We start from the raw sequence: 20,960 nt of genomic DNA, 5'->3' as shown, positions 1-20,960 counted from the left end.
AGAACAACAAGCAAGATTGCTGCTATTGTTTAAACTCCTACGTCCATTTTAGCCTTAAACCACTGTTTGCTGGTATTAGTGCCAATGGCCTTTGGAAATTAAGGCCCCACCGCTTTTATGCCGTAGGCAACCCATTCATTCATTCATCATCGTTGAAAACATTAGCGACACATTTGTGCTGGGTTCCAACTAGAACAGTGACGGACGCACCAGACATCTCTGTCCTCCAGTTCCAGCGGACCTCCGCCGCTGGAAGTATAGGATTTTAGTGTGTGCTTTATCATCATTCTTTACAATGCTATGCACGACAGTGATCGCAACTTCTACTGAAGTGTGGATAGCCGTTTGCTCGCTAGACGTTCATCCCCCTTTGACAGGTCTTGTTTTTGGTCATGCTGGGGGTCCACAGCCCCCTCCTCACCTGACAAACCAGGTTCGGGAGACGGTTTATTCGCCGACTATCCGACCATGGAGCAGGTGGCACGGGATTACATGGTACCCGTGGCGGGAGACAAACCACCCACTTTAATATTTTAAGTCATTCTTAAAATCTATTACTTTGTAGCAGGCAGTCTGCTTAATTCTATTTACACTTCAGTTAAGCAGTTTGGATATTTTAAAGTTTGTAAAGCTACTTTAATATACCAGAAAATAGACACAAAAAGCTGGAGTAACTCAACGGGACAGGCAGCATCTCTGGAGAAAAGGAATGGGTGATGTTTCCGGTCGAGCCCCTTCTTCAGACTGGTTAGGGATAAGGAAAACGAGAGATATAGACGGTGATGTGGAGAGATAAAGAATAATGAATGAAAGATATGCAAAAATGTAACTGATAAAGGAAACAGGCCATTGTAAGCTGTTTGTATGGTGAAAATGAGAAGCTAATACAACTTGGCTGGGGGAGGGATAGAGAGAGAGAGAGGGAATGCCAGGGCTCCCTGAAGTGAGAGAAATCAATATTCATACCACTGAGCTTCTTTTGTGTGGTGTGCACAGCCTAAGGTTGTAGGACAACTTGTTCTATTTGATCTTCCGTTTGTGCACGTCGAGTTGATTGCATTAGTCGAAACAGGATGGACCTCGTGAAGGTTGCAATCTTCCACCCCATACCACTGGGCTGTAAGCTGCCCAAGCGAAATATGAGATGCTATTCTGCCAATTTGCATTTAGCCTCACTCTGACAATGGAGGAGACCAAGGACAGAATGGTCTGTGCAGGAATGGGAAGGAGAATTAAAGTGTCAGGCAACCAGGAGATCAGGTTGGTTCACGAGGGCTGAGCGAAGGTATTCCTCCAATTTGCGTTGGGCCCCACTCTGGTCAGATTGGGAAGGGGAGTTAAAATGTTTGGCAACCAGACCGCACAGGCCAAGGCAGACGGACGTAGATGTCAGCGAAAAGATCGCCCAGTCTGCTTTGGTCTCATTGATGTATAGGAGTCCACACCTAGATACAGTGGATGGAGTAGATGAGGTTGGAGGAGCTGTTTCACCTGAAAGGACGGTCAAGGTCTTACGATGAAGGAAGTATTGTGACAGGTTTTGTATCTCCTGTGGTTGCAGGGGGCAGTACCTGAGGGGGTGGTTTGGGTGGGAAGGCATGAGTGAACCAGGGAGTTGCAGAGGGAATGGTCTCTGTAGAAAGGGGTGGAGATGGGAAGATGTGACTAGTGGTAGGATCCCATCGGAGTCCTCATCCCATAAGAGGTGGCAAAATGTTGGAGGATTATGTGTTGTATGCAACGGCTGATGGGGTGAAAGGTGAGAACTAGGGAGACTGTCCCTGTTGTGACGAGATGGGGAGCAAGATCGGAGCAATAGAATATCGAGGAGACACGAGTGAGGACCTCATCTATGATAGAAGAGGTGAACCCCCGTTCCCCAAACACCTCAGGTCCTGGTATGGACCACCTCATCTTGGGCGCAGATGCAGAGGAGACAGAGAAATTGGGTGTTGGGGATAGTCTTTGCAGGAGGCAGGATGGGAAGAAGCTGTGGGGGTCAGTAGGTTGGACTATTGACTGACCAGCTGAGTTACCAGCTTTTTATGTCTATGGGATAGGTTTGTTACATTGAGTAGATGGTATCTGGCATGAGCTACAATATGAGGTGGGGGAGGCAGGAACTGTAATAACATTTAAGAGATGAATGGACAGGTATTTCAACGAACAAGGTATAGAGGGCAGACACAAAATTCTGGAGTAACTCAGCGGGACAGACAGCATCTCTGGAGATAAGGAATGGGGGTGACATTTCGGGTTGAGACCCTTCTTCACCCAAACGTCCCCCATTCCTTCTCTCCAGAGATGCTGTCCGTGCCGCTGAGTTACTCCAGCATTTTGTGTCTACCTTCGATTTAAACCAGCATCTGCAGTTCTTTCCTACACAAGGTACAGAGGGCCATGGAATTAATGCAAATAAATGGGATTGTCATAGATGGGCATGATGGTCAGAAAAGTTGTCGTGGGCTGAAGGGCCTTCTATATGCTGCAGAACTACATGACTCTACATTTCGAAACTGGAAGTCTTATTCACAGGCTTCTGTAATTTATGTTATTTAAGTACATGCTTGTGAAACTTCCAACAACATACCCCTCCTCTCTCCACCTCCCAGCTCCAGCCTTTCCAGTTGTGTTTTGACTAATAGGGTGATTTCACGAAAGGTCACTGGAGCGTAAATCCCCACTCACGTGACCGAAAATTTTAACTGGGGGACAAACGTCACTTCCGGTACATGTTAGTGGATGGGAAAACACGCACTTTCACACCCGTTAAAAACATCGAAAACGGCCCGTTTTTGAGCTGCAATTAAGTGTGCCAGTCGGGGTGACCGTGAGGAACAGCTACCTAAATTTACAGTCCAAAAAAAAGATAGAAACTAAGGTAAATACAAGAGGGAGCTGAAGTGTAAAAAAGGCGGAAGTGCTAGCGGACTTTTTTCTTGGAGATTTAAAGATTCAAAATATCAGGAATTATCGCGTTTGCTCGATGCATTTCATCAAAAGTGGCATTATTGACTTTGTTATCTTTATTCATTTGTTAGATGAAAAGTATTAAAAGTTAGAAACCCGTCAGTAAAATTGCAAAATCGCCCATGGTTCTCAGGTGGGTTTTAACATGCAAAATGAAAACGCTTCTGAAGCTACATTTACCATTTAAATAATCGTAAACTCTCAATGCGTTTGGAAATAAATTTTACTGAGATGCAAGTTTACGATTATTTAAATGGTAAATGTAGCTTCAGAAGCGTTTTCATTTTGCATGTTGAAACCCACCTGAGAACCATGGGCGATTTTGCAATTTTACTGACGGGTTTCTAACTTTTAATACTTTTCATATAACAAATGAATAAAGTTAACAAAGTCAATAATGCCACTTTTGATGAAATGCAGCGAGCAAACGCGATAATTCCCGATATTTTGGATCTTTAAATCTCCAAGAAAAAAGTCCGCTAGCACTTCCGCCTTTTTTACACCTTCAGCTCCCTCTTGTATTTACCTTAGTTTCTATCTTTTTTTTGGACTGTAAATTTAGGTAGCTGTTCCTCACGGTCACCCCGACTGGCACAGTAAATTGCAGATCAAAAACGGGCCGTTTTCGATGTTTTTAACGAGTGTGAAAGTGCGTGTTTTCCCATCCACTAACATGTACCGGAAGTGACGCTTGTCCCCCAGTTAAAATTTTCGGTCACGTGAGTGGGGGATTTACGCTCCAGTGACCTTTCGTGAAATCACCCTATTAGTGGCAGAATCCTGCAAATGATTTAAAAGAAAAAAAAACAACTGCTATTTCCATCTACACATAAACCCGTGGTTGCAATTAAGCTCTCACTGTGATATTTCGTTTTTTAAAAACCCGTTAAGGCTAACTTCAGCAGATAAAAGTTAAGCATTGAGGGACGGAACGGTTTAACCTTGCAGCGTGTGGAGGTTGCCGGAAGTGGGTGCCGGGAGGGAAGGTTTACGCTGCAGCACCCGGAAACAGCGCCTTTAGGAGAGGAGCAGCTGGCGGCTGCTGTCACTGTGGCTGCGGTGACCGGGCGAGCGAACGAACAAGCAGCAGATGGCTCTGAGTCTAACCGTGAACGCCTCCAGCCCTCCGCTAGGTGAGTGTGAAGTGCCGGGGCGGCGGGTTGACTGTCCGAGAGCTGGGTGTTGGGAGCTCGGCGCTGCACAGCACAGTGCACGGTATTGCATCATGTGCCCCGCTCCAGCCTGGCTCCGGAGCCTGGGCTGCGATCAGTGTGAATGAAGCACTCAGCACACTTCATGCTCAGTGGCCATTCGCGAACAATCCTCATTTTCTAACGATTGCCCGAAAGACCGAAATAGCACGGCGTGCGGACAGCATTTGTCTTTTCTGAAAACTTAGTATTTATTGTGAATGTTAAGCTATTTGGATCCACTTTAGTTTGTAAGTTCATATTTCATTGAAAATGCATTGAAGTTGTCATTAAGGTTAAGGTGAGTAAGTGTAAAACAATTTTCGACAGGTTTAACAACCACGTACATGCCCTGCAGGCTGGATGATGGATGGATGGGTGTGGTTCTCGATATTTAAAACAACTTCTGAGGTGTTATTATTGGCCATATTTATATTCTGAAACAGTGGTGTGATACTGATTTATTTATGCTCCTTTAATAGTTTTCTTTTCCAGATAATGGTGTTCTATTGAGAAAATATTTAGTTCAATTATTTTCATACGTCTGCAGAGAGTGGGGAGGACGTAGACAGGATCTGCTTTGGTCAAATAAATCTGCACCATCGAAGGGTGATGACAGGGTTTGCTCGCCATACTCCGACAGATGGATCTGCTGCTATGTCAGATGTTTCTGAATTGCTTGCAGTTAATGTTACCTCCCCAACATCTTAAATGGCAGTTATACCCCAAAGCAGAAACTTGTGAACACTCGATTAAACCTGTACCTGTTCAAATGCATCCTCTCTGCAGACTTTGGGAGCGGTGGCTGGGGATGGAAGAGCCTTGTCTTTTGCTTGATGGATGGACCCAAATAATATGTATTTAAGTACATGAGGGATTACATTGTAATGTGGGAGCACATTTTGATAATAAGCAAGCATATATTCTACTTTTATGTGTTCATTAATTTAATCAGTGCAGTATAATTTTATGTGGAGTAGATTTATCTATTATGCAATCCCGAATGCAAATGCTACCATATTTCTGTCAATTTTCATTTCATTCCAAAAGGACCACCAATCTCTTTTGAAATCAGCTAATTTGATCAGATTTAATAACATTAGACTTTAAGCACACCTGTTGGACCGTGTCTTGCTTTGTGCTTAGATGATGAGATTAGTCTTGGCTCTCAAATATGTACAATAGAAATCTAGTGCACATTCCTTGTGCTTTAAACGATTTGCATGTGTTGCTTTGTGCCACCCGTAATACGTGTGAGAAATACTTATGAAATATTGAAGTCTATTTCAGGAGCAGCTCCATGGTAGTCAGTAAGCTAAATGATTTGACCTGCGAGATTCAAACAAATTTCTGGCATCTTGGGTTTTAAATGTTTTTAATGCACCAAAGCAAGCAGAGAAGTATTTAACGATCTGTTGGGGAGTGGTGATTATTGGATGAAGCCCAAAGACGGCATCGTTGTCAAAATTTAGATCTTCAAACACTTCCTGAAAATTTACTTATTTTACATTTAATTTTGAACTTTGAGATATTTATGCAGTTGAAACATTGTCTCTTTAAACTGGTTGTATCTGTATCTGATTTGTATAATTATTTCAATTTGGATTTTGAAGGACGTCTTGGTGACAAAAAAATGGTGTGCCTTTGTCTTTATTGCTCGACCATCATATCTCATATTTTCTTAAGGCAATGATTGCTCCGAGTACAATTTATTTGTGTTACTTCCCTGTGACATAATCTGTCTCTCATGCTCATCAACTCCCAACAGCCCCCTCCCAGTTCTCTTGTTCATACTTGGGGCAATTTATAGGAGCCAGATAACCTACCAACATGTCTTAGGGATGTGAGGGAAAAACCACTTGGTCACAGGGAGACAGTGCAAACCACACAGTCATCACCCAAATGGAGGATTGAACCTGCGTCAATGGAGCCATGTAGCGCAATGAAAACTGCTGCCCCAAATATTTATTTGTGATATTTGCATTATTTTAGTCCAAAATAGGCACTATAATTTAAAACGGTATGCATTAATTAGGATTGTTTGGAAGTGTCCAAAGCCCCCGAGCATTTTTATGAATCAAGATTACTACTTTAATTATTTTAGTTTGTCGAGAAATATCAGTGCCCTCTGCATTATGGCTTTTCCCTCAGCTGAGGAAAAATGCAACACTATATAGGCCAAAGGCTTCTCCATCTGAAGTTGTTGTTAAAGGAAAATTCTGGTTTGATTGGCTCTTAAACAATGCTTAAACAATTTTAATAAGATGAAGGGAAAGTATTCTTAAAATAGTAAGAGTCTGTCAGCATTGATTATGGGAGCAGCAAGTCTTGCTGTTCTGATGAGTGACCTGCTGGAGTGCAGATGAGATGGCAAGGTGGGGTGCTTCTGAACTAGCATTTACATCTGATAAGGAATAGGTGACGTTTCGGGTCGAGACCCAACCCGAAACGTCACCTATTCCTTTTCTTCAGAAATGTTGTCTGACCTGCTGAGTTACTTCAGCTTTTTGTGTCCATCTTCAGTTTAAACCAGCATCTGCAGTTCCTCCCTACACATATACATCTGATGTTTGGCCTACCCAATGTAAGGTCAGTGCAAATGCTGGTAATTGCAAGGTAGACAAAAATGCTGGAGAAACTCAGCGGATGAGGCAACATCTATGGAGCGAAGGAAATGGGCAACGTTTCGGGTCGAAACCCTTCTTCAGAAATTGCAATCTCTGTTCAACACCTGGTGGTGCTGTTTAGCATTGATGATTGAGGGTTATGTCAGATGCTCTTGGTTTACTTTGACATTTCACCTTGCATTCAATGTTTCAATCTGCAATGCAGCAATTGGTCAAGCCAGTAGAACACAGCTGATTGTTATTGATTATTTGGATTTCAAAAAATGAAAACTTGTTAGTTAAGCTTTTATGTATTTTGTTTGGTATGCACTTAAATCACTTAGTCTTTCAAACCCCATGACTTTGATTTTCCTTGCTATCCTTAAATATGGTGTTGTGTGGAAAATTATGTTCCCCTGTCACTGTTTTAGATGGGCATTAAAGCTAAATAATATAAGATTTTGTTTTATAGCAACAAACAAGATGTTTTTGGTGCGAATTGATTGTAAATTTGAATTGCAAATGCAAATTTGTTGAAGCCATTGCTCAACTGGAGTGTCATAGTTATTCTAAACTCTGCTAACTTTATGTACAACACAAAACAATGATACATATTTAAAGAGGAACAAAACGGATCTTTGGTTGAAGTAGGCAATTCATTGCAGCAAGCTTTATGGAAGAAACCACTCAACTGTGAAGAAATTATGTTTGTAAATGTAGAGATGTGACAGTTTTTAATCTCAAATATAGATTTATTTGAAGGTACACAAAAATGCTGGAGAAACTCAGCGGGTGCAGCAGCATCTATGGAGCGAAGGAAATAGGCGACGTTTCGGGCCGAAACCCTTCTTCAGACTGATGGGGGGTGGGGGGGAGAAGGAAGGAAAAAGGGAGGAGGAGGAGCCCGAGGGCGGGGAGATGGGAGGAGACAGCTCGAGGGTTAAGGAAGGGGAGGAGACAGCAAGGGCTAGCAAAACTGGGAGAATTCAACGTTCATGCCATCCGGACGCATGATTTATTTGATGTAGCTTTAGTTTTAGCATTCAAATCATGAAATATGCTGTCATGGACCTTGATAATTATATACTGATGTCTCTATCTCTATTTGAACATCGAATTCTCCCAATTTTGTTAGTCCTTGCTATCTCCTCCCCTTCCTCAGTCCCCCTGCTGTCTCCTCCCATCCCCCAGCCTTCGGGCTCCTCCTCCTTTTTCCTTTCTTGTCCCCGCCCCCCCCCCACACCCCCGATCAGTCTGAAGAAGGGTTTCGGCCCGAAACGTTGCCTATTTCCTTCGCTCCATAGATGCTGCTGCACCCGCTGAGTTTCTCCAGCTTTTTTGTGTACCTTCGATTTTCCAGCATCTGCAGTTCCTTCTTAAACTCTCTATCTCTATTGTTCAGTTAAATTGGATATTTGATATCAAACTCCAAATATGAGTTTTAAATGAAATTGTTCTCTTTTGCAGGTGCTTTGCTAACTGTAGAACGCATCAAAGATTATGTCAACGTTTTGGTTGGAAAGGGCAAGGAAAACATTCTGCGGATTTCTGAGTAAGTGGCCTTGAAGGTGGAGATTTGGTGGGGTTATTGCTAACATTTTAATTTGACACAGTCATTTTCAACTTAAGTTTTAACTATTAATATTTAATCCTGGATATTATGGTTTGCTACTTACAAATGCTGCATTAATAAAATATTGATGTTAGAGTATTCTTCAGCCTTTGTCTGTTCTGCTCTGTAATAAATGCTGGGAGGTACGTAATGACTTAATTTTAATGGCTTGTATTGTATTAAATGTATAACGCTCACTTGGAATCATTTCTGTATGTATTGACTTTAGTATACAGTCTTATTCAAATTTTCTATGAACAAACTAAATATACATTTTAACTATCTTGTGTTAATGAATTATTAGCGGATAACTGTGGGATAGGAACTCAGTGGTTGTATGACGTGAAGTAGCAGTTGGGTTGTGGTATTTACAGATGAGCTCTTGATTGATTAATGCCAGCATTTCCAATTGATCAGTGTACCCACTTCCATTAATTGACATGCACTGTTTCAAATAGGCAGATGGACAGAAATAGACTGGAGCATTGGAAGTAATTCACTGTATTCATTTTACAAATTTCATTTCTTTACTATTCCCCATAACCATTTCCAGTTTACTTGTATTGCTGGTGAGGACTTTAAAACTGTTCCGAATATTTTTGTGGCTCTTTGATTCTGTACCCATATAAACTCTTTCAAAAGATTGCTCCCAATTTATAGCAAAATAAAAAGTGCTGGAGTAAGTGGTAAATTGAGTTTCACTGTACCTTAATTGGTACACGTAACAATAAAATACCTTTGAACCTTTTATTCAGTGGGTCAGGCAGCATCTGCAGTTCCTTGTGTTTCCAGTCCTTGTCTAATCTTCTGACCACTCATCCTAGCTTTCTATTTCCTGCATTTCATCCTCTGTCTCTGTTAGTCTGCTTGAGATTGACATTAACCAGTTCTCGTTTGTACTGCAGTAATCATCATTGTTTTAGTTGCAGAATCAGACCATTCAGTCCATCGAGCTGGCATAACTGATCTATTTTCCCCTCTCAACTATATTTTACTTTCTGCCCATAACTTTTGATGCCATTATCATCCTGGTGCCAAAGAAAAGTAAGGCAGCGTGCGTTAATGACTATCAGCCAGTGGCTCTGACATCCACCATCATGAAGTGCTTTGTGGGACTGGTGATGTTAACTCCAGCCTCCAAGTCAACCCTGATCCACCACCATTGCAGTCCCTCCTCCACCATAATGCTCCACAAGGATGTGTTTGCAGTCTCCTACTATACTCCCTATACACTCCAAATTTGGCTCCAAAGCCATCTACATGATTGCAGATGACATATTGTGGTAGGCTGAATCACAAACAATAACGAGGTGGATTACAGGATATAGATAGAGAACTTAGTAACATGGTGGCTGGACAATAGCCTCTTGCTCAATGTCAGCAAGCAAGAGCTAGTTATTGACTTCATGTTGGAAGCATATTGGAGTACATTCTCTGATCAGCATCGATGGTACTGAAGTGGAAACTGTTGAGAGCTTCAAGTTCCTTGCCATTAATATTACCAGTCATCAATAGACAATAGGTGCAGGAGTAGGCCATTCGGCCCTTCGAGCCAGCACCGCCATTCAATGTGATCATGGCTGATCATCCCCAATCAGTACTCCGTTCCTGCCTTCTCCCCATATCCCCTGACTCCGCTATCTTTAAGAGCCCTATCTAGCTCTCTCTTGAAAGTATCCAGAGAACTGGCCTCCACCGCTCTCTGAGGCAGAGAATTAATTCCACAGACTCACAACTCTCTGTGAGAAAAAGTGTTTCCTCGTCTCCATTCTAAATGGCTTACCCCTTATTCTTAAACTGTGGCCCCTGGTTCTGGACTCGCCCAACATCGGGAACATGTTTCCTGCCTCTAGCGTGTCCAAACTCTTTACAGTCATATGTTTCAATAAGATGCCCTCTCATCCTTCTTAACTCCAGAGTGTACAAGCCCAGCCGCTCCATTCTCTCAGCATATGACAGTCCCGCCTTCCCGGGAATTAACCTTGTAAACCTACGCTGCACTCCCTCAGTAGCAAGATCAGTCGTGGACCAACCACATTGATGCGACAGTCTAGAAGGTACACTAGCTCTTCTGCTTCCTGAGGAGAATGATGACATTTGGCATGTCTCCAGTGACTTTTACAAACTTCTACAGATGCGACATAGAAAGCAAACTGTCAGATTGCATCACAGCTTGGTTTGGGAAAAGCTCTGCCCAAGACTGCAAGAAATTGCAAATTACACATGTAGCCCAGTTCATCGCGCAGAATATACCTTGTACCATTAATTCTATCAGCACATTACGCTGCTTCAGAAAAGCAACATACTTAATCAAAGACTTGTCCGACCCAGGTAATTCCTCCTTCTCGCTGTTCATTTCCGACAGAAGGTACAGAAGCTTGAAAGCACATGCTACCAGATTCAGGAATAGCTTCTAACTCTGTTATCAGGCTTCTTAGTGGTACTTCCATAAACCAGGGTACTGTGTGATTCACCTCTACCCATTATGGACATTGGACTTTGTGTATGGAACTAGTGTGCTACCATGGTGAAGACAATATTCTGCATTCTATACCTTTCCCTTTACCCAATTGCACGTGAAATTGACTTGATTGTTTTTAAATGTAACTAGACCTTCGGCGTCACGCACACGCACACACCCCTTGATATTATTCATTTGCTCCTTTTACCCCATTCAGTATTTCAGTATTAACTTTATTGTCGTTTCACTGAGTACTTACATACACAGAAGAAACGAAAAATTGGTTCTCATCAGTTCCTGTCAGTACATTTAATAAAAACATCCCCCGCCCTATCCACTCACGCATAACCCCCAACTGCTCAGGTGCGGCTAGAGGGGGGGGTGGAGAGGGAGGGGGGGTAGAGATTGAGGGGTGGGGGAGGGGGCGTGCGTGTCAAAGGGGAGGGCTGGTTCCAGTACACAATACTCCAACAGTCACCCAGAGGTCCCAATATTCACCACTCCCTAGAGAGGAAGGGGAGGGGGGGAGCAGAGAGGGAGGGGTGGCACAGAGGGAGGGAGGTGGGGGGGGGGAAGAGAGGGGGGGTGCAGGGAGGGAGGGAGGGGGGGCAGAGAGGGAGGGGCACTGAGGGAGGGGCACTGAGGGATGGGGTAGAGGCAGCACCTACCCAGGTCATAGAGCCCTCCCCCCTCCTCTTCCCCCCACCCCCCTTTCCCCCCTCCAGAGATCACCAGGTGGGATCGGGGTCACCAGCGAGGAAAAGGCGTAACGATTCCCCGAGTCCCTGCGATCGACGGAGTAATCGCAGGTCTCCATAGACAGCCCCTCCCAGAGGGAGTAAAGGCCGCCATGGCCACCTTCCCATCGCGCTGCACCGCACGGCGATAACGATCGCCGCCGCCGTGCTCTAGAACTTCAAGGAGCCCAGTGGAGCAGACAGAACAGGGGTGACGTCACTCGCAGCGCGAGCAGCAGCGGCAGGCAGTCAGATCCATTGTCACGTCATCAGCGAGACCACCTTGTTTATTTTCTGTTATTTGAAATTTTTGAACATTTGAGAAAGAATGCATGAAATTTTCAGATAAGGTAATTTTTGACATCATGGCGTAAATCTCTATCGGAATATGTAAACATTTCACAGTTAGTGCGTTATGTTTTTGAGGAAATGTGAAACGCACACGAACATCACACAAATAAATACACATCCAAGATCAGAGTTTTATAAGTATAGAGATATCATCTGCTCTGTTTGGATAGCAAGCAAAACAAATCTTATCTCTATACCCCAGTACACGTGATAATAATAAATCTAATCTAAGCTGGTACCATTTGCCCGAGTTCGGTCCTTATTTCCTCTCAATCTTTCCTATTCACGTATCTGTCCAAGAGCTTGAGCAATCAGGACGGACATCTAAAAGTTTTTTTTCAAGGTAGTTGAAAGATCAACTTCCTTTCCCCTAAAAGCTCTTGATTCTGTTTTTACTGGTTACTTTTTGATTTTGCCTTGCTTGAATCTTAAGTTGATTGTGTTGGAAATGTATCTCGATGGTAATCCTCAGTTAGAATATCAAACTTTGTGGATATGTACAGTTTGCGACTTGTATGTTACTGAGGTGTGAATTTCATGTGTAAATGGGATTCACAAGTGTTACACAGCCAAATGGCCAGACACGTTATATCTGCCTATAAGAAATGTTGAATTTTAAAATGTCCTTTGATTTGACTTGGCAAATATTAGAAATTCTGTATAATCATCATTTTGTTCAGTCCCATCATTTGATGACCTCTTTACTTAATTCATCCTAAATCAATGGCATCAATATGCTTGTAAACAATGAATTTAAAATATTATTTATTGAGAGGGGTTAGAGGTAAACGATTGTTGGTTACTGCGTTGCCACTAAACTATCTATTTTGAATGTTACAGAAATGTGGAGTTTAATGATGTGAATTCCATCGTCCGCTATCTGGCTCGAGTGGCCACTGAAAGCAAGCTTTATGGCTTAAATCTGCTGGAACATTCTGAGGTAAGAAATTGATTTTTAGGCTGCTGACAAAATCATTAATTTAACGCCTTGTATCTACTGTATTTCCTGTTAATGAAGACGCTATTTTTTACAGCGCGAATAACCTCAATTGATCACTTGATCGCGCTGACGCAGGAGTAAGCTCCACTGCCCGCTGCCCTGTTATCCATCGCCCGCTGACCAGCTCCGATCTATAATATTTGCTCTTGAGCTGGTCCCCTCATTGTTCGGTCTACATTGAAAGACACAGTGAATGCCATGCAGTGTCACCCAGCGCAGCAAGTGAGGCCATGGCCTGCTCCCAGCGGCAGTCAGAATTTAAGGAACGGCGGCCGCTAGCGGCCACCCGAGCTACCTCCCTCCCCGGCCACAATGCGGTGGCTCCGCGCCCGGAGTGCCGTGGCCGCGGGGAGTGAGTGAGTTGCTGGTATGATCCCCAATCCCCTCTTTCTCAACGCTCATGCCTGTGCTGTCCTGGGCCAGACTCCCCACACACTGTGAAAGGAACTTTCCTCCCAATTGGTCATTCAATAAGATCACAACTGATTCAACTTGTCCCGGTATGCTCCCGTTTTTCCCACCATCTCTCCATCTGCCGTCACCCTCCACCCCCCACCCATTGTCATTCAGAATGGAGGAGATCTGGAAGCCTTGGGCAAGTTGAATCGCCACTTTATTTATTTATTTATTTGGTGTTTTTTTAGCGTTAGAATTTCTATGTCCCGCCAGCCCTTTTTCAAAATTTAGCAACTCAAAATGGGGGTGCGTCTTCGACACAGGTACGTCTTCATTGCCGGAAAATACGGTACATGCAATTGGAGAGCATTAAAAAAAAAAAGCCCTTTCTTGTCAGTTAGAATACATTTTCTCAGCCTTAAAGTTGGACTTTTTTGTGAGATGGTGCTATAATTGTAAACGACAATTTCTCAATCATTTGCGAATTTTACAATATTTGGATCTATCATTAGGAATAAAAAGTGATTCATTCCTCAGTAGTATTTTCTCTGCTTAGAAATAAGGTTGGGAGGGATCCATTTGTCGCATCCGAGCAAGTAATGTCTTTGGCTAATTGCTGGCAGCATTTTCATATGAGCACTTAAGGAGTTTTTTTTTTTTTTTAAATGATCCATTTGCGGTGAAAGAGAATGTTTCCTTTTTGTTGATCTTCCACATTTCCGTTAACATATTATGATACATTTTAGCAGTTTTCTGTGACCTTGTACTTGTACTTATTACTGTTTATTGTTGGCTGATGTTCAACTAGTTAGGTTATGTGATGCCATGGAAAGACGTTGCATCAGCAGAATTTGGTTTTGAGTTACAATTTCTCAAGCTAATGTTTAATCCGCCATAGCTGTCATTTAAAAACTATAAATTGGATGGTTGATCAGAAAATATGTAGAAAGGGTTTGTTCCCATGGCATATTGTTGAAGTAAATCAGAAAGATCTATTGCTGATTACCAACATCTTCATCAATAAGCAGGAGACCATCTGAAGAAGTAGTGCATGTTTATGTGCATCTTCTTGCTTTGTAAGTACTCATAAGACGCTATTTGGCATCCTCCATGACCTAATCCCCTTTATCTTTGTAATTTCCCCCAGCCCTAAAAAGGCCTTTTGCTTCTTTTAAATTATTTTATTCATTCTTTTTTGGCAACCACGACTTCATCTGCCCTGATTTATTTCTGAAATTCCCTCACAATCTTCATCTTCCCCCTTTTGAGGCATATTGTAAAACCTACCACCTCCACGCATTTGGTTACTTGCGCTAACATCTCCTTCTTGGTTCTCTTGCCAAATTGTGTATGTAATTGCTCATGAAGAATTAATTCGAGGTGCAAGATAAATACTTAACGTTCTCAGTTTACACCACCATTACATTGGCCAGTAGTTGAACGTCTGCATCTTGTTTTCCTCTGCAACCATAGGTCAATGAAAACTTGTGTTTAAATGAATGCAGAATTTCAAAAATTTCTTCTGGGTGTTCATCATACATAGCTTAAAATCAATTGTTTTCAAAGGAGATGCATAAAGGTTTTCTTAGCGTAACCAAAATGTTGTTTGTCGTCTGAGAGGTTAAATGAATGACATTTGTTCTTGTCCAAGATGTAGTTGAATATTAGGAATCTACGGTAATTGTCAACTGGATTAATTTGGGAGATTTTATGCAATTACTGTGCAAATGTTTTTTCCCTTAACGTTGTGTGCATCTTTCAAGGTAGGAGGTGAGATGTTAGGTTTCAATTGTGAATATTATGGGTAATGGGACAAATTAAAGAGAAGTTGATATGGGTATGCAGGCTGCAAAGCTGAATATTGCTGCTCTATTTCTATTGCCTATACCTGCACTAAATTTTGACACCAGCATTTCATATCTTAGGTTTTCTTTCATATAGAATGCACAATATAATAGAATAGCAGTACAACAGAATATAACTGCTTCACATACCTCAGAATGATCATGAGCAGGGCTGACCTTAGGAGGTGCGGGGCCCAATTGGGAGTTATTTTGGTGAGCCCCAGGTTCCCAGCCAAGGTCTGTAGAATCATAGAAATATAAAAATAAAGTCTATTATAGACTTTATATTATGGTAGAATGGAAAGTCATCAAAATGTGCGCTTAAAAAGTGCCTGAGAGTTAATGGACCAAACCGATCTAAGCTACATTTTAATATAAAATTGCGTACATGTAAGCCTACAAGTAACAAACAAAATGTGTAGGTCACCTCTGGAAAGTGCATAGTTACAGTACCACTTTTAGTGATTATGAAATTTAAAAAAAAGTGATTTAATTAACTAGATCCTGGAAAAGCAATAACCATTGGTGAAAAACCAGTCCAGGCATTAAATTTTGGGCTTCAGCCCCATCTTACCCTTTGGGCTTCTACCCCATCCTAACTTTGGGGGGGGAGGGGGGAGAAGTGTGTGTGTCCGTCTGCCGTCTGTCTGTGTGTTAGCTGTCTGTGAGTGATTGTGTGTGTGTGTGTGGGAGGGAAGGAGAGAAGGGAGAGAAAGGAGAGGAGGGAGGGAAGTAGAGAAAGAAGGGAGGGAGGGAAGGAGAGAAAGGAGGGAAGGAAGGAGAGAAGGGAAAAGAGAGGAGGGAGGGAAGGAGAGATGGGAGGGAGGGAAGAAGGGGAGGGAGGGAACGGATTTCCCTTTTCATAACAAGAGGATTTCAGTATAGGAGTAAAGAGGTTCTTCTGCAGTTGTATATGGCTCTGGTGAGACTACATCTGGAGTATTGTGTACAGTTTTGGTCTCCTAATTTGAGGAAGGACAACCTTGTGATTGAAGCAGTGCAGCGTAGGTTCACGAGATTGATCCCTGGGATGGCGGGACTGTCATATGAGGAAAGATTGAAAATACTAGGCTTGTATTCACTGGAGTTTAGAAGGATGAGGGGGAATCTTATAGAAGCATATAAAATTATAAAAGGACTGGACAAGCTAGATGCAGGAAAAATGTTCCCAATGTTGGGTGAGTCCAGAATCAGGGGCCACAGTCTTAGAATAAAGGGGAGGTAATTTAAGACTGAGGTGAGAAAAAACATTTTCACCTAAAGAGTTGTGAATTTAAGGAATTCCCTGCCACAGAGGGCAGTGGAGGCCAAGTCACTGGATGGATTTAAGAGAGAGTTAGATAGAGCTCTAGGGGCTAGTGGAGGCAAGGGATATGGGGAGAAGGCAGGCACGGGTTATTGATAGGGGATGATCAGCCCATGATCACAATGAATGGCAGTGCTGGCTTGAAGGGGCGAATGGCCTCCTCCTGCACCTATTTTCTATGTTTCTAAGGGAAGGAGAGAAGGGAGGGAGAGGGCCGGCGGCGGGAGCGGATGCCAGGGTCCGGAAGACGGGTGTGAGCTGAGGCCGAGGTTTGTAAAGGTTGCTTCAATCCCCGGCCCGGCCCTCCTTGCATTGTTCACCACATCTCCCCGGGGAGAGAGAGGGGTGGAGCCAGGGCTGTGTGCGTGAAGCACGGCGACTGGAGAGGCGGGAGTGCTGCCCCGGGACCATGAGGGAACGACCCACCTCCCCCTCTCCTCCTTCTCCATTCCCCCTCACACCCCCCTCCCCGTCTACCCATTTCTTCCTCCTCCACCCCTCTACTCTCTCCCCACCCCTCGGTCCCCCCTCCACCAGGGGTAGATCTACCCGAGCCAAGAGTAGATTACTCTAGCGCGGGGCCCTTGAGGCGCGGGGCCCAATTGGGAGCAATTTGTCCAATTGGCTTGAGGCCGGCCCTGATCATGAGGAATTGGTGAAGCAGTCTAGGAAATTTATGTTGTGATTAAATCTGACATTAAATGTTTCTCCTATATTTATTGGTTTAGAATTTTGTATTTTACATAATAAAGTGTGGATATTTGTAGAACAACACAATGGCACAAGTAATCGGATTGCTGCTACACTTTATGGTTCAATGGTACTTTATTTGCCACATGTACTGAGATACAGTGAAAATCATCTTTGTATACAGTTCAGTACAGGTATCACAACACAGAAACACTTAAATACATCTTAGATCAGCTCGAGTAACACAGGTTTAATCCTAACATCTGGGGTCTTACCTGTGGAGTTGACAGAAAAGAGGACTGACTGCAAATACTTTGGTATAAAGCATGAATTTTCTCTCCTGCATTGTTGCTGTTGGTTCTGGGATGATATTCAGTCTCCAACAATAATGCCATCAAGCAAGCTAAGCCTGTACAGTACTCACACAATCTCCTGGTGTGATTGCACTTGCCTTTTGCAGCTACACAGCTCCTGACATTATTCTGGTGTCACTACCATGGTCCTTCACAACGTGGACAAGCCTATGAGTGTAACCAGGCCATAGTTGGTGGAAAATAATGGCCAGCCTAAAACATACCCTGATGATGTACTATGGGTAAAGGTCTTATTCTGTTTCCAAATGCTCGGATTGGAGAACTTTTGGATCAGTTCAGAACATTTACATAATTTAAAATATATATTCATGAAAACTAAATTAACTTTAAAAAATCACATTTTCATGAGTTAATTACAAAAAATAATATGAATGGAAATTAAAATAACTTACTTTATAGTAAAGATCAGTGCTCCCATTCAAAGAATTGCAATGCCCTAGGTCTATCAACCATGGCTTCAAGCTGAAAGGCCAGATATAAAGTATGTCCCTTCTGAATTGAACATTTATGAACATGCTTGGCTTCACTAGTGAACCCTGTGATGGAAAAGAGAAATTCAATGCACTTAGACCCATAGCCATAGAGTCATAGTGCACGGGAAAAGGCCCTTCGGCCCAACACGCCAATGCAAACCGAGGTGCCCCATCTGAGCTGGTGCCATTTGCTTGCGTTTGGCCCATATCACTTTAAACCATTCCTATCTATGTACCTATCCACACGTCCTTTTAACGCAGTTATAGTATCTGCTTCAACTACCTCCTCCAGTATCTCATTCCGTATTCTCACCACCCTCTGAGTGAAAAGGTTGCCTTTCAGGTAGGTATAAATTTCCCCTACCTTACGGTAAAAGATTCTATGCATTTACCATTATCTATTCCCCACTTTCACCTGACTGCGAGAATACTCCCGCTGCAGTGCACTGTAGATGTCTGGAAGATGCATACGTTGCAGCAGTTTTCTACAGAGGTGCCTTTCACAGTACGTGCCACCAGTAAGCATTCAGCCTTTACTGTACTGTTAGCTTGTTATCAGTACAATCGGCCCATTGAGGAATTCTGATTCGACAGATACTGGGCATCTGAAACAAAATAGTAAATGTTAGAAATATTCAACAGGTCAGGCAATATCTATGGAGAATGTAAGAATTAATATTCCAAGACAGAAGCCCTTTGTAAGAATGATCTTATTAACACATAACACATAAATATTTCTCACATTGTGTTTTATTTATTATTTTTAAGTAACTTTTCAACTGCAAAGTCAAGCTTGAGGTTTACACATCAATATTTTTCCATTGTTGTTGTTTCATGGTGCAATGTTATTGAAAACAGACCATGTTGCTGCTTTTATTGCTGAAGACACTAAACATTATCTGTTCATAAAGTCCAATTGAACAATCAAATCTGTTTTTTAAAGAAGTTAATACTAAATAATTTCACAATGTTAACTTTATTTTAGGATTCAGCACAGGATAAATATTTGACTGTTTGACTTAAAAGAGCTCAAATTAAATGGTCTTAATTTAAGCAATGTAAACTGCATCTGTACTGTGTTAGACTTGATTCATTTTTATTGGATTCTGAATTGAAAATTTATCAGCAATGCAGTGAACAATTAAATATGTTCTACTAATACATGTTTTAATTAACATTTAGCTTTTAAGAAAGTTGAAAGTTTAATACTGAATAGTCAGATTTCAGTAATATTCAAACATTTTTTGTTTCTTTTGTTTATTGACCAATCTATATAAATGTGTTTATTATTCCCAGTGAGCAATATTATATAGAGATGCTTGTGAATTTGTAAAGCATTTGGCATGTACTGTGAAACCAGGGCCCCACTGCCACGTCAACTTGACTAGTTGTGAATTTCTGCAAGCCTATGCCAATTGGGACAGATGGAAACATTTTTTGTATGCTGCTTAGCTTTCTATCTCCACTGCAAGCTTGATAAAATACTAATTTAGAAAGTCAATTTGCAAAGATGCATCTGAAAATAAAGTAATGCACAATGCTTAAGGGTATTTTTTTTTTTTGTATTCTTAGGAACATAAAATCTTACATTTATTATGAGAAAACAAAAGCAAACTAGTATAGATGCTGGAAATTGAAAACGAAAATGCTGGAGTGATTCAGCAAATCCGTTGATATTATCGGAGAGAGGAATAAATTTAGCATCATGGCTTGATGTCCTTTCATTTGAGCTGGTGAAAGGTGGTTGGTCTGTGTCTTCCCCTCTCCACAGATGCTGCTGACCTAAGTATTTTCAGCATTCTGGTTTTGTTTTCTTTACTGTCAATTGCTGACCTGCACTTCAGCATTTCCACTTCATTCCCTTTCTTGAAGCTTTTGACTTTTTTGGAGAACCGTTCCACTCGATCATCTGCATAACCTTCTCATGTGGCATGGCCCATGTTGATTTATCTAACGATTATAAATTTATAAAGTGATTAATTTTGATGTTTGACGAGGAAAACGGGAAAGAGGTTACTAAATTTCTATTTGTGTAAGGCTGACTTTGAAGCCATGGGAAATGTTAATAGAATGGCGGTAGGGTATTTGAAAAATAACATAATGTGATTCAGCACCAGTTCTATTTCCCCAAGGACAGGAGTTCCATATGCTTCAAAACAATGGCCAAGAATGCCCATATGTAAATACAAAAATTAACATTAGATTGGAAGGGAATCAAAAGCTGCAAACGGTAATAAACCAGTAAATACAAAACGTGAGGAAACACCAGGAAAATGGCAAAACATTTTTATAGCTTGTCTTTAAAAAAAAAAAAAATAAGATGATGGTTGGAAGCAATGTGACTGATATTTGAAAAGCATGTTTAGAGTTTAGTTTAGAGATGGAAACTTCGGCCTACGGAGTCCACTCTGACAATATCACTCGGTCATATTAGTTCTGTTATCCCACTTTTGAATTCACTCCTTACATACTCGGGACAATTTACAGAGGCCAACTAATCTACAAACACACGTTTTTGGGATGTGGGGGGAAACCGAAGCACCTGGGAGAATATACAAACTGCACATAGACCCCACCCGGGGTCTCTGGCCCTGACAGGTAGTACCGCTACCAGCCATGCCATTGTGCCGGTGACACCGTATTATAAATTTAAGAAAATTATAGACATGTTGGATGATGCCCATTCCTTTTTTGTAATAGAGGTAGTGGAAAACAGCCATGGCCTCCAGAGAAAACCAATATTGAATTGAAGGGACAGATTTGCCAATATTAGCTCATTTGCATGGGCAATAATAATGCATTAGAAAATTCTTCTTTGTAGGGTAATGTGATTTAATATCCTAAATTTTCAGTAGATCAGAAAGATAGGCATGTTTGCTAATCCAAACTTGTTTTGTTTGTTCTAATGAAAATTTGATTGAAGTGTGGATATCAGAAACAGTTTGATAAT

At 41.9% G+C, this 20,960-nt stretch overlaps 1 protein-coding gene across 2 annotated transcripts in view; it reads left to right on the top strand.

Moving 5' to 3' along the window:
* The first annotated feature begins 3,961 nt into the window (after positions 1-3,961).
* eprs1 (glutamyl-prolyl-tRNA synthetase 1) overlaps positions 3,962-20,960 on the top strand; it is a 58,669-nt gene continuing 41,670 nt past the window's right edge. Inside the window, exons 1-3 of one of the 2 annotated variants that reach the window (XM_033025374.1) lie at positions 3,962-4,103; positions 8,234-8,318; positions 12,768-12,867. In XM_033025374.1, the coding sequence (XP_032881265.1) occupies positions 4,061-4,103; positions 8,234-8,318; positions 12,768-12,867 (228 nt within the window). In that variant the 5' untranslated portion in view covers positions 3,962-4,060. The remainder of the gene's footprint in view (positions 4,104-8,233; positions 8,319-12,767; positions 12,868-20,960) is intronic. The other variant, XM_033025375.1, reaches the window with a different exon arrangement.

The sequence above is a fragment of the Amblyraja radiata genome, chromosome 8 (assembly GCF_010909765.2).
Source record: "Amblyraja radiata isolate CabotCenter1 chromosome 8, sAmbRad1.1.pri, whole genome shotgun sequence".
NCBI classification, from domain to species: Eukaryota; Metazoa; Chordata; class Chondrichthyes; order Rajiformes; family Rajidae; genus Amblyraja; species Amblyraja radiata.
Note: the sequence above shows the minus strand (reverse complement) of the source record. Positions and strands in the feature narration are given on the sequence as shown.